Source organism: Salvelinus fontinalis, chromosome 19, assembly GCF_029448725.1.
Source record: "Salvelinus fontinalis isolate EN_2023a chromosome 19, ASM2944872v1, whole genome shotgun sequence".
NCBI lineage: Eukaryota > Metazoa > Chordata > Actinopteri > Salmoniformes > Salmonidae > Salvelinus > Salvelinus fontinalis.
In genome coordinates, this window is record NC_074683.1 from 48,075,966 (window position 1) to 48,090,243 (window position 14,278).

The 14,278-nt window shown below is 41.9% G+C and overlaps 1 protein-coding gene and 1 pseudogene across 2 annotated transcripts; one reads left to right on the forward strand and one right to left on the reverse strand.

Moving 5' to 3' along the window:
* Positions 1-230: 230 nt before the first annotated feature.
* On the reverse strand, positions 231-5,865 carry LOC129816879 (histone deacetylase complex subunit SAP18-like; annotated as a pseudogene).
* LOC129816878 (uncharacterized) lies at positions 5,726-14,246 on the forward strand. Of its 2 annotated transcripts, none has more exons than XM_055871841.1 (3): positions 5,726-6,287; positions 6,499-7,334; positions 8,797-14,246. In XM_055871841.1, the coding sequence occupies exons 1-3, from the start codon at positions 6,110-6,112 to the stop codon at positions 9,280-9,282; spliced, it is 1,500 nt and encodes a 499-aa protein (XP_055727816.1). In that variant the 5' UTR covers positions 5,726-6,109; the 3' UTR covers positions 9,283-14,246. The 2 variants fall into 2 exon arrangements, with proteins under 2 accessions (XP_055727816.1, XP_055727818.1); XM_055871843.1 differs by having other exon boundaries at positions 8,800-14,246.
* The last annotated feature ends 32 nt before the right edge of the window (positions 14,247-14,278 follow it).

Here is a 14,278-nt window from a genome sequence, read left to right on the forward strand (position 1 = left end):
CTCACACAATGTTCCAACATCTAGTGGAAAACCTAGATAGATAGATGTATATCCCTCTTTATCTATATGACCTCCATAATATAAATACATTATTATGAGCATGATGGCTTAGTTTAGGAATGAGAGATTTTGCAACAATCAAGCTAAATTACAGGTCAGAATTATAAAATGCATACAAACTACACCAATTGTAAATTAAACATTTTAATTCAAAAACATAACCAAAGGAGGACATGTTAGTACAATTGATTTGTACTTGAACACAATTTGAATATTCTTTTTTTTTTTTACTCTGTAAAAACCTGGATCTCCTATCATACAACTTCTATGCGATTGTGGGACCTTTAAACCAGACAGGCCCTCTGGTATCAATAGGGTCTCATGCGCCCTGGTAGAAGGGGTGCTCTGTTGGGAGGGGTGATGGCGATTTTCAGGTAGTTTCCAATCCAAAATCGCTGTGACTGTAAGGTCATGGCATCATCTGAACCCTTCTGTTCAGACACTGTGTTGCCTATCTCCTTCACCCTGAAACAAACCAATAGGAACCATATTAAGTGTTTTCTGTGTCTTCATTGATCTTACAAGGCAGTTCTGTGAATGAAAATCATCAGTTACCTGTAACCTTGTCGCTTAGGTTCAATGTAGACTATGGCAAAGCCAAAACATGTGCCTTTTTTCCGGGTTTCAGGGTAGACTTCTTTCACAAGACTTGTGAGCTCTTTCAGCGTAGCGTTCAACCTGAATTAAATGAAATACAGTTTCATAAACAAAGGGGAGGGACAGCTTCTGAATGTGATTTTAGGTATTCTGACCGACATCGTCTAATCTAGTGCCTATTCTGAAAAGCTGGTGATTGATAGTCTTACCAGGTGTAAATCTGGAGCTCGCTGGAAGGAACGTTCCCTCTACCAAACTCGTGCATCCTGTGATGCCTGCCACTAGTGGTGGTGAATACTCTCAGAAGTGGACACGTCTGTAGGCAAAAAAAAATTACACACATTTTACACAATCATCAGAACTCCAATACATGCAAGCCTGCCGCTGCGTACAAAGCCATAGGCATTTCTTTATGGCTCCCACTGTTTGGCCATCTGTGACTTTTTCAATCTTCCACCTAAAAAGCTACTGGGTGTGCAGGCTTATCCTCCAGCCCTATAACACCTGATTCAACTAATCAAGGTCCTGCGAAGCAGCTGGAAAGTAGAATCAGGTATGTTATAGCATGGCTGGTTCAAACGCCTGTAGAAAGGTAGCACAAGTCTTCAGTCAAGCTCAGTGGTTCCCAAACTTTTTACTGTCCCGTACCCCTTCAAACATTCAACCTCCAGCTGCGTACCCCCTGTAGCACCAGGGTCAGTGCACTCTCAAATGTTGTGTTTTTTGCCATCGTAAGCCTGCCACACACACACACACTATACGATACATTTATTAAACATGAATGAGGGAGTTTGTCACAACCCGGCTCGTGGGAAGTGATAGAGCTCTTATAGGACCAGGGCACAAATAATAATATAATAATCAATAATTTTGTGCTTTATTTAGCCGTCTTACATATAAAACCTTACTTGTTCATCAAAAATAGTGAATAACTCACCACAGGTTAATGAGAAGGGTGTGCTTGAAAGGATGCACATAACTGCAATGTTGGGTTGTATTTGAGAGTCTCAGTCTTAATAAATTTTCCACAAACAGTCTGTGCCTGTATTTAATTTTCATGCTAGTGTGGGCCGAGAATCCACTCTCACATAGGTATGTGGTTGCAAAGGCATTAGTGTCTTAACCACACAATTTGCCAAGACAGGATACTGTGAGCGCAGCCCTATCCAGAAATCTGGCAGTGGCTTCTGATTTGAATTCAATTTTCACAGAACAGCTTGTTGCAATTTCAATGAGGCTCTCTTGTTCAGATATCAGAAAGTGGACTGGAGGCAGGGCATGAAAGGGATAACGAATCCAGTTGTTTGTGTCGTCCATTTCTGGAAAGTACCTGCGTAATTGCGCACCCAGCTCACTCAGGTGCTTCGCTATATCACATTTTATATTGTCCGTAATCTTGTTCATTTGGACACAATAAAAATCATACATGGATGGAAAGACCTGTGTGTTGTACTTGTTAATGCAGCCAGAGAAGAGCTCCAACTTTTTAAATTATAGCATCAATGTTGCCCTGCACATTGAATATAGTGCGGAGTGTCCTTGTAATCCTGGATTCAGATCATTCAAGCAAGAAAAAACATCATCCAGATAGGCCAGTCGTGTGAGAAACTCGTCATCATGCAAGCAGTCAGACAAGTGAAAATTGGTCAGTAAAGACAACTTGTCTCTCAATTTTAAAAAATGTGTCAATACTTTGCCCCTTGATAACCAGCACACTTCTGTATGTTGTAAAAGCGTTACATGGTCGCAGCCCATATCATTGCATAGTGCAGAAAATACACGAGAGTTCAGGGGCCTTGCTTTAACAAAGTTAACCATTTTCACTGTAGTGTCCAAAACGTCTTTCAAGCTGTCAGACATTCCCTTGGCAAGAGCCTCTCGGTGGATGCTGCAGTGTATCCAAGTGGCGTCGGGAGCAACTGCTTGCACCCGTGTTACCACTCCACTATGTCTCCCTGTCATGGCTTTTGCGCCATCAATATACAGTCGTATGAAAAAGTTTGGGTACCCCTGACAATTTCCATGATTTCCATTTATAAATAATTGGGTGTTTGGATCAGCAATTTCATTTTGATCTATCAAATAACTGATGGACACAGTAATATTTCAGTAGTGAAATGAGGTTTATTGGATTAACAGAAAATGTGCAATATGCATCAAAACAAAATTAGACAGGTGCATAAATTTGGGCACCCCAATAGAAAAATCACATCAATATTTAGTAGAGCCTCCTAATGCTAAAATAATAGCCTCTAGATGCTTCCCATAGCCTCTAATGAGTGTCTGGATTCTGGATGAAGGTATTTTGGACCATTCCTCCTTACAAAACATCTCCAGTTCAGTTAGGTTTGATGGTTGCCGAGCATGGACAGCCTGCTTCAAATCATCCCACAGATTCTCAATGATATTCAGGTCTGGGATGGCCATTCCAGAACATTGTACTTGTTCCTCTGCATAAATGCCCGGGTAGATTTTGAGCAGTGTTTTGGGTTGTTGTCTTATTGAAATATCCAGCGCCGGCGTAACTTCAACTTTGTGACTGATTCTTCAACATTATTCCCAAGAATCTGCTGATATTGAGTGGAATCCATGCGACCCTCAACTTTAACAAGATTCCCAGTACCGGCACTGGCCACACAGCCCCACAGCATGATGGAACCCCCACCAAATTTTACTGTGGGTAGCAAGTGTTTTTCTTGGAACGCTGTGTTTTTTTGCCGCCATGCATAACATCCCTTGTTATGACCAAATAACTCAATCTTTGTTTCATCAGTCCACAGCACCTTATTACAAAATGAAGCTGGCTTGTCCAAGTGTGCATTTTCATACCTCAAGCGACTGTTTGTGGCGTGTGTGCAGAAAAGGCTTCTTCCGCATCACTCTCCCATACAGCTTCTCCTTGTGCAAAGTGCACTGAATTGTTGAATGATGCACAGTGACACCATCTGCAGCAAGATGATGTTGTAGGTCTTTGGAGGTGGTCTGTGGGCTGTTTTGGACCGTTCTCACCATCCTTCGCCTTTGCCTCTCCGATATTTTACTTGGCCTGCCACTTCTGGCCTTAACAAGAACTGTGCCTGTGGTCTTCCATTTCCTCACTATGTTCCTCACAGTGGACACTGACAGCTTAAATCTCTGCGATAGCTTTTTGTAGCCTTCCTCTAAACCATAATGTTGAACAATCTTTGTTTTCAGGTCATTTGAGAGTTGTTTTGAGGCCCCCATGTTGCCACTCTTCAGAGGAGAGTCAAAGAGAACAACAACTTGCAATTGGCCACATTAAATACCTTTTCTCATGATTGGATGCACTTGTCTATGAAGTTAAAGGCTTAATGAGCTCACCAAACCAATTGTGTGTTCCAATTAATCAGTGCTAAGTAGTTACAGGTATTCAAATCAACAGAATGACACATTTTTGCATAGCCTATTTTTCACATCTGATTTAATTTCATACAACTTAATATTGCTACACTAAAAATCTTTGTCTGGACAATACCCCAGTTCTCAGCTTTTATTAGAAAATGAATGGCATGCCACTGTGATCATTTTCTGTGACGACAGAGTAAATTATTATGCAGCCTCAGAGGGGTGCCCAAACTTTTTCATACGACTGTAGAGACCAACACATCTTGACCACCAAAGTCCATTTGAGGTCACAAAGCTGTCCAGTACTTTAAAAATATCCTCTCCTGTTGTCTTGGTTTCCAAAAGAGAATGTCTTCCTTAATTGACCCCCCATAAACGTAACGGACATATACCAGGAGCTGTGCCAGGCCCGCCACGTCTGTTGACTCATCCAGCTGTAACGCATAGAATTCACTGGCTTGTATGCAAAGCAGTAATTGCTTCAAAACATCTCCAGCCATGTCACTGAGGCGTTGTGAAACAGTGTTGTTTGATGAAGTCATTGTCTGTATAGTTTTTGGCCTTTTCCCCAAGCATGGTCCCAGCCATATCCGCGGCAGCAGGAAGAATTAAGTACACCACAATAGTATGGTGCTTGCCTGTCCTAGTCACTCGGTAGCTCACCATATAAAGATGCTTCTAGCCCCTTCTTATTAATGGTATCTGTTGCTTTTATACATGTCTTACTCTCGCTCAAAAAAACTACTGTGGCTTATTTTTTAAATTGGCATGTTTCGTTTCTAAATGTCTGCGCAAGACTGAAGGTTTCATCCACGAGAGGGTAACGGTTAAGGTGATTGGATGTTCATTATTTGACTAGGCTACCTGTATTTGACAGTGTTGTTATTTTGCTGAACACTAGATGGTTTAATTTTATTTTTGGCAGTGAAACATGGCTACTCAGGTGACAAAAAACCCTCACCCAAATATATAGCCCCCTTGGAAAATATAAATGGACTGTTTGAAAATTTGAAGAATTCTTTTTTGAAAAAATGTAATAACATTTTTTTATTTTTTTATGTGAATCACATTTTTATTTGGCGTACCCGTGGGGGGGATGTCTTCCTTAATTGACCCCCCATAAACGTAACGGACATATACCAGGAGCTGTGCCAGGCCCACCACGTCTGTTGACTCATCCAGCTGTAACGCATAGAATTCACTGGCTTTGCGTACACCAGTTTGGGAATACCTGGTCTAGCTAACAGAACAACATGGCATGAGTGCTTCAAAACCAAAAATGTATATAAACCTTGGATTACTGATGCTATGTATTGGCCATCGAGAGGCCATATTGTCACTCCCCAGTGGGAGCAGTCCTCCATAGGAATTCTACAGTATTTCAATTAATGTTTTCAGTACAATTACATGTATTTTTGTTATAGTGGGAACAGTAAGTCTTAAAACGTATACTTTAATTAAGGAACATTTTATATATTTTGATTTTTTTGTTTAGCTCACCATTTTAAATGATGCATTAAGGTGTCTAATATAATAAATGTGGCTAAAACGAATGTACACATGAATAAATCAATTTCTATAGGTTCCAAAATATGTTTTACAATTGTAGGGGAGCACCAAGATGATGGCACCGTGGCTTCAATTTAGCGGCCCCTGTCGGTTATCTAGTGTATATAAACCACTGCTCAAAACCTAGCTAACCAGCCAGCTAGCTGTAGCTAGCGTTCCGAACTAACATTATCCAAATGCAGTTGGTTAGCTAGTAGCTACCTTCTCTCTGTCAACAGGTTTTTTAGGTTCTTTCTTAATTTCTTATTGTGTGACTCTTGATTCCATAGCCATGCTTGACAGCGTTTGATAATTTAGCTAAATTGTAAGTGGAACTTTCAACGAGTAGCAGCAGAAAATAAATACTAGTCGCGTGCTGATGACGTCGGATAAACGATATAAAACAGAGCCTCCTCGACGAATCACGCCACTGGAAATGTAAAACGAGGCCACAAAAAGTATCTTTACTAATTTGCCAACAGCCACCATTTTGGGAGTCAGAATTGTATTGGAAAACCACCACCCTTTGGGCCTTATTATGGTACACACGTGCGTGGTGGCTGGCTGTCGGAATAGAAGAATACCAGGCACATCATTGTCTTTTTACCGTTTCCCACGCGATCCCGACAGAAAGCAGCGTTGGATAGCTGCTGTGAACCGAGAAGGCTGGCTGCCAAACGACGGGAGCAGGCTGTGTAGTACTCATTTCATCTCAGGTGCGCAGCCAACGTTGTCAATAAAACAGTCCATAAATTATCAATGTGCCATTCAATTCACTTTTGAAGTTTTCCCAACCAGCACCTGACCATCATATAAAACGTGAATGCTATTCTTTACTTTTTTTACTAGAAATCACTGCAGCTGTATGTTCTAATGTGATTGTGCATGATGCCTCACTAAAGTTTCTCTCTTTTTCTTCAACTCCAGGTAAACAGGTGAAGAATCCACGCTCGCCAGACTATGTTCCCTCTGTATTTACATCAGCTCCCCTATCCCCGGAGTCAGAAATTAAGGAAGAGACTGCTGCCTTTGAAATCTCAGACAAGCAGGAAGCCCAGGTGGAGGCGGCCAACGCCTTGCTCTTCCTGCAGGGCCAGGGTAGGTCTGTGGTCGACCGGAGACCAAGCCAGGAGGACCATGACGTGGCCCAGAGTGCATCCTCATCCTCAACCAGTGACAATGGTGAGGAATCTGAACCAGTGTCAAGCGACAGCAAAGACAGGGGAGGGAAGCCCGGCAAAAGGTCAGCCGCAGAGCCTGACAACTATGAGGACGTGCTCAAGATCTTGAAGAAGGAGAACCGGGCTCTCCGGGAGTCTGTGGATAAATTGTCACTCTCAGAGACCTCATTCCGGAACGACCCAGAGAAGGTCAGGTTTTACACTGGCTTGCCCAACTACTTTGTATTTGAGACAGTCATGTGGCTCCTCGCACCACACATGAATGGGACCAAGAACATGGTCAAGCTCTCCATGTTTCAGCAGCTGCTGCTGACACTAATGCGTCTCCGACTTGACCTCAAGAATCAGGACTTGGCCTACCGCTTCGGCGTGAAGGTTGGCACGGTGACCAGGACGGTGCTCAGAATGGTTAATGTCATGTCCACCACGCTGGTACCCACGGCTGTCTTCTGGCCCTCCAGGGCTGAGCTCCGCAAGAACCTCCCGGCAGCTCTCCACTCGACCTACCCTGACTGTGCCGTGATCATAGACTGCTTCAGGGTGACCTTGGAGAAACCCGGGTCAGAAGTTAACTTGTTGTGTGTGAGTATCTGTCCTGTCTAATTTGGTATATATGATATATCCTGTGGTAAATATATCCTGTTATACAGTACCAGTCAAAAGTTTGGACACACCTACTCATTCAATTTTTTTTTTACTATTTTCTAAATAGTAGAATAATGGTGAAGACAAACTATGAAATGACACATATGGAATCATGTAGTAAATATTTGAGATTCTTCAAAGTAGCCACCCGTTGCCTTGGTAGCGTTGCACACCCTTGACATTCTCTCAACCAGCTTCATGAGGTAGTCACCTGGAATGCATTTCAATTAACAGGTGTGGAATTTCTTTCTTTCCTTAATGTGTTTGAGCCAATCAGTTGTGTAGTAACAATGTAGGGGTGGTATACAAAAGATGGCCCTAATAGGTAAAAGACCAAATACATATTATGGCAAGAATGGCTCAAATAAGCAAAGAGACAGTCCATCATTATTTTAAGTCATGAAGGTCAGTCAATCTGGAAATTTTCAAGAACTTTCAAAGTTGCAAGTGCTATGTTGAAACTGGCTCTTATGAGGACCGCCACAGGAAAGGAAGACCCAGAGTTACCTCTGCTGCAGAGGATAAGTTCATTAGAGTTACCAGCCTCAGCAATTGCAGCCCAAATAATTGCTTCAGAGTTCAAGTAACAGACACAGCTCAACATCAACTGTTCAGATGAGACTGCGTGAATCAGGCCTTCGTGGTTGAATTGCTACAAAGAAACCACGACAATGGACATTCGAGTCCAAATTTGAGATTTTTGCTTCCAACCGCAGTGTCTTTGTAAGACACAGAGTAGGTGAACGGATGATCTTTGCATGTGTGGTTCCCACCGTGAAGCGTGGGGGTGCTTTGCTGGTGACACTGTATGTGATTGATTTAGAATTCAAGGCACACTTAACCAGCATGGCTACCACAGCATTCTGCAGCGATACGCCATCCCATCTAGTTTGCGCTTAGTGGGACTATAATTTGTTTTTCAACAGGACAATGACCCAAAACACACATCCAGGCTGTGTAAAGGCTATTTGACCAAGATGGAGTGCGGCATCAGATGACCTGGCGTCCACAATCACCCGACCTCAACCCAGTTGAGATGGTTTGGGATGAGTTGGACCACAGAGTGAAGGAAAAGCAGCCAAGTGCTCAGCATATGTGGGAAGGTCTTCCAGACTGTTGGAAAAGCATTCCAGAGTGTACAAAAGCTGTCATCACAGCAAAGGGTGGCTACTTTGAAGAAATGTAAATATAAAATATATTTTGATTTGTTACAATTTTTTGGTTACTACATGACTCCATATGTGTTATTTCACATGTCTTCACTATTATTCTACAATGTAGAAAATAGTACAAATAAAGAAAAACCCTTGAATGAATAGGTGTGTCCAAACCTTTGACTGGTACTGCCTGTCATTATTTAAACCCAGAAAAAATTGCTCCTTGAATTTACTTGAACCAGCAGGGGGCGTCAGCAGGGAGCAACACTCTGAAATACATGATAGGCATGGCCCCGCAGGGCGTGGTCACTTTCGTCTCCAGGGGGTCGCCGGGGAGTGTCAGCGACAAGAGCCTGGCAGAGGGGTGTGGCTTCCTGGGCAAGCTCCTCCCAGGAGACGTGGTCCTGGCCGATAAGGATTTGGACATTGGTGAGTCGGTGGCGGCCCATGGTGCCCTGCTGAAAATCACTGGCTGCGATGGCGGAGAGGGGTCTGAAGGGAGCGAAGATGTCTCGCTGACAGACATTTCCCCAGAGAGGCTGAGTGTGCGGAGGCATGTGGAGAGGGTCGTCTCCATGGTGAAGCTAAGGTACTCCATGCTAACTGGCCCAGTGGAGGTCCCCTTCACGGCCGCTGAGCGGTCATCCAACATTTTCACTTTTGATAAGATTGTGCAGGTTGCCTGTGCCTTAAACAACCTGTGTATATCTGCTGCTCCCCTAGAGTGACTCACACTAGTGCTGCTCCATACGAGCATTGATAGCCACTTTAATTCTTGAACACTTAAAGAATCTATATTTTGGATGTAAATGGTATGATGTAGAAGTGCCCAGACACTTTTCTTGCAAAACTTACCCCAACCAGCGATAGAGGTTCTCATGCTCATTCTGCGGTTCCAGGGCATGAAAAGAAAACATGAACAAAAGCCCCAACATCACCCAAATACGTCCTTTTAGGTGTTTTGTAATTTGTGTAATTCAGAACTTTATCTGCAACGTTTAATTCCATTTTGTACGGCTTCGAGAGATACTTCTGTGTGTGCATGTGATGGCTAACATGGAGCAGCCAGATGGATAGGTTTACCGCATCATATGGAATACAACATTGTGGATAAAGTTTGAAATGACACAATTGCATGTGTACAACATCTAAAGACCTGCATCTGAATGCATTTGTTTTGGCACTGCAGAACAAATATGAGGTAGGTTATCACTGGTTGGGGTAAGGTACTCAAAAACAAGTGAAATTGCAAAAAAAGTGTCTGGGCATTTGGCCATATGCATCCAAAATATAGATTTAGTTCCTTTAAACATCCTAGCTCCATTCTACAATTCCACTCTTAGATGCTGGAGAGGGGAACTTTTTATTTTTTCAACAGATAAATTTCAGAGGGATATTTGATGAATCAATTTATCACTTTTCGCTGTATTACTATTTTTGCCCCTCTGGATGTAACTGAGTAAGAATTTGAATTACTGAGCTCATCAGCTTTTTTGAAATGTGGATATATTTCAGAAGGACATTCCAACAGTTCCAAGTATTCTATGATTGAATGTACATTGTGGTTTTCGACCATTACTTGGTTCTCAGAGACATTTGCGTCACTTACAATGGATCGAACAGTAGCCTACCGTTTTCCTCAGGTGTTAGTGCTTTAGTTAGAAATGCTGGTACTGCTGTAACAAAACAGAGATGTATTTTTACATGACACAATGCCTTCCATTTCATATGACTAACCACGTTTCCATCCGCAGTTTTTATGCGAGTAAAGTCATACTGTATTAAAAAAAATCATGACAGTTTTGATGGAAACTGGAAGTTTCGGTACAGTTTTATAAATGCTGACAGATAATTTGTTAGTTCGACATGGTGGGATATTTTAGTGTCGGTAAAATTAATTATGTGAGATATGGCGCCGGAAACGCCTTTATGCTCAAATATTGATATAATAAACATCAAATTTAAGTAAATTTGGAGTCACGCGATGATATGTTGTGTGGTCCTCCCACTCCGACTCGGGAAACCATGCCGTTTATTAGGCTACAGATGAAATAAATTATGATGAACTTAACAGGGTAGTGGAAGTGCACTGTGATCTTGATGCTCCTTTCCAATAAATATCGAGTCTTATTCTGGTGACATGATAATCGATGCTTGACTTCCGTTTGACAAATATATTTTTCTCGCTCTTATCCTTAATAATCTCATCACAGCCTACCCACACTTTATCTACGAGCTGTTGTCTAGAGCGCACGTGCCAAGGCCAGAATAGGAACATTTGCTATTTAAAGCCACAGTTTTTGTGACATAACTATTGGCGGAGTTGAAAATGCATGGAAACATATTGAACTTTAGATTTGTATTCAGTACATGAAAACATAAGCGAAAAAGTACATTTTGTGTGTACATCATCACGAACTGATTTTTATCCGTAAAAAAAGTAAATTTGGTGGAAATGCACCACTGGGAAAATGTGTATATTTTCCTTATGCAGATTCTAGAGTATTCGTATGAAAATCTGTCGCCAATTGGATAGAAATATAGATCATGTCTAAATGTCCTCAACAAGTACTAATGTAGGCTAAAACTTTTTGTCACTTATGTTGTGGTTTATACATTCTCTGAGCATGAGTTAAGTGTATTTATGTTTTCACGTCCAGTTTGTTCATGTTAATAGTGCTGACTGGTGTCCGTCTGTAAGGACTGTCTGTGTAATGTCTTTGGTTCTGTTGATTGAGAGGTGCTGGGAATTTAATGATGCAGTTTAGGTGCCTCTTTGTAGAATCTGAGAGTGAAATACTTTTCCACTTGTCTCTAACATGTAGGCTCAGCATTCCCGAACAGTTCCATTACAAATCAGAATGTTGAACAAACTTACTTTAAATTTACTTTACGTGTGTCTGAGGTAATCTCATACAAAATCCAGAGGGAAGTGTGTAAAACCCGACCTTCAGTACCCTGGTCTGTATATCGGTTGTATTTTTAATACCGATGCAATTCGTGTAACCGATGTGAAATGGTTAGCGGTGGTGCGCGCTAATCGCCTTTCAAACGGTGACGTCACTCGCTTTGAGACCTTGAAGTAGTGGTTCCCTGTTACATTCGCATGTGACAAACACTTGCACAATATGGTGGCAAACACTTCCAGCAGATTGCGAAGAAACGTGTTTCGGACTCCTACATTTGGTTACAGTCGGCTACTGTTTACATATTGTGCATCACATGCAATGCGTCAAGAGAGAAAATAATAAAAATTCGCGTAAACAACAATACTGTGGACACCCTACCACCACCTCTCCGACTCCCCAAATACGCTAAAACGGATGCGCGCACACATACACACCACCTCATTGCAGAGTCCTACTTGGAAGACTACATTTGCGTTCTAGAGGACTGCCATGAACATGATGCTGCTCATTTGCATATAAGTACCTATTTTGTTTGAATATAGAAGGTCATGTGTAGGAACTTGAATATTTGAGTGATCTTTCTACTGTGTGCAGCCGTGGGGTGATGCGGCGCACTCTACGCTGATAAGACTAGTCTTTGCCATGTTACAGCCCTATTCGGACGGGTATTACTAGAGACGTTGGTTTTGTAATTATCCAAGCATGTGCGTTATTCCAGAGAACGATTCACACATGATTAGTTTTTCCAAATTGTCCCCTGTAATTCTTGTTTTTTCCAACGCCAGTAGGTTTTTATTGTAGGCGAGAACGTCAACATGATAGATATGCGATAATAGGCTACACTGAACACGTGCTTGGCTGCCAAATGTAAAGGTCTCTCCATAAATTTACATGGATGAAGTGTGATCATAATCATTCTTTTAGCGATCCATCCATGGTAGACGTCCTTACTAATAACAATTCCCCACATCTAGCTGATTTGAGATGCTGGACCGTATTTGCACTTGGCAACTTCACTCTCTCATCCATAACTAGTCATTTCCCAAAAAGTTTAATGGGGATGCTGCTTTGCGATCTATTGCATAGGACAGGGCTCTCCAACCCTGTTCGTGGAGAGCTACCATTCTGTAGGTTTTCACTCCAAACCTAATCTAGCGCATCCGATTCAATACTTAGCTGGTTGATAAACTGAATCAGGTTAGTTACAACTTGGGTTGGAGAGAACCTACAGGATGGTAGCTCTCCAGGAACAGGGTTGGAGAGCCCTGTCCATGGACATCAATAGCCAGGCAGGGTTGTATTAAATGAGCGATAGACAATACTTTGTATTGCACATTTAGGCCTAATTAAAGTGATGCATTTGGCGATGTTAAACTTGAATTCACTGGCTAAACTATTCTTCATAGTGCCATACTCGGAGCCTAATATAAACTTTATTCTACTTTTGAATTTACGAGGCATCGCTAAATATCCTGCGCGCACGGTTCTGACCATTTCTGTCTGCCCCGATCCTCTTCCTCGCCTGCGCCTCTTTCTCTTCACTATGAACAACGCCAGTGTTTGGTCTTCTGTCTGTTGCATGTAGAATAGTTTACCTACTAATTGATATCCCCTACTTTAATGAACTTGCGCAAACCAAGAAATTGCGAAATACAGCATTGCGATACCCTAAATAGTTTGATTACCGATGTACGGATCTGACGTTTGCCTGTGCACCTCCATCATTCGTTCTCATGCTAGCTCGCTCTTTCTTTCTTTTCTGTGAAATAGACTACGGAAAATAGTTTCCCCCGTTGCAAAAATACTGAATCTTGAGTCGATTCCGAAGCTTGACACCCAAAAATGTGAGTCGACTCCCTACCTAGGTGTCAGAGACATGCTATAGCACAACATGCTTTCTTCTCATTGCTTAAATGCACAGCATAGGCATGTATTTAATTAATTTGCTATTCATGCGTTAAAGCTCTGACACACTGGTAGGATTGTCAAACGTTTGCCTGCCGACAGTATTTAGCACCTCTGAATGGTGTCAGCCGTCAATCTCTTTTGTGTTCACACAGCAAAGACCTTGAAAGTTGTCAGCCACTCAACCATATTAAAATACTCCAAACCAGAAGGTGGCAATGCTATCTGTGCATATTGCTTATGGTCTAGCTATCTGCGCTAATGTTGCTATTTTGTAGAAAGCCCTTGTTGATACTAGCTAGATGACGAGAACACAATTTAATTCTTTTTCCGTAATCCCATAGCCAAAATGTTTTGCTAGCTAACCTTGGCATATTCACCAGCTAGCACAATGAGCTAGCTAGCTAAGGACACTGGACTAACTAACTCTGCAGTTAGCTAATCCATTGTGATTGAATTATGTCAATACTAGTTAGTGGTTAGCTATCTTGGAGGAAGTATTTAGTGTTGTATTTCACCCCCCCCCCCCCCCCCCCCTTTTCGGCTTGCACACATGGGGGTTCATGCTCTCTAGTTGGCTCAAAGTGATGTTGTTGGCCACTGACAAGAGTATAGATTCTACAAGTACAATCATTAGACTAGGTCGGCATGCAGCAGGTACAGCTTTTCTTCTGTCAACAGAAAGAACGACATCCTACTGTTATTCATTTCAAAAGATGAATTTGTTGCACTACTCTTGTGTTATTTAGCTGTGCAATGTTCTTGTGTATGAAAAGCATTTAAGACCCATAGCCTACCCTATTCCATGATGCAAATTATTGTCAAGGGTTATTGGTTGTGTTCATTATTTGTCCATGAATATAAACCAAATATTAATATATTGAGTGTGGTTCATATTATTCTTGTACAG

Coding starts and splice junctions, on each gene's coding strand:
- LOC129816878 (XM_055871841.1), top strand. CDS start 6,110: ATGGTACACACGTGCGTGGTGGCTGGCTGTCGGAATAGAAGAATACCA. Junction 6,288..6,498: donor TAGTACTCATTTCATCTCAG/GTGCGCAGCCAA, acceptor CTTCAACTCCAG/GTAAACAGGTGAAGAATCCA. Junction 7,335..8,796: donor CAGAAGTTAACTTGTTGTGT/GTGAGTATCTGT, acceptor TACTTGAACCAG/CAGGGGGCGTCAGCAGGGAG.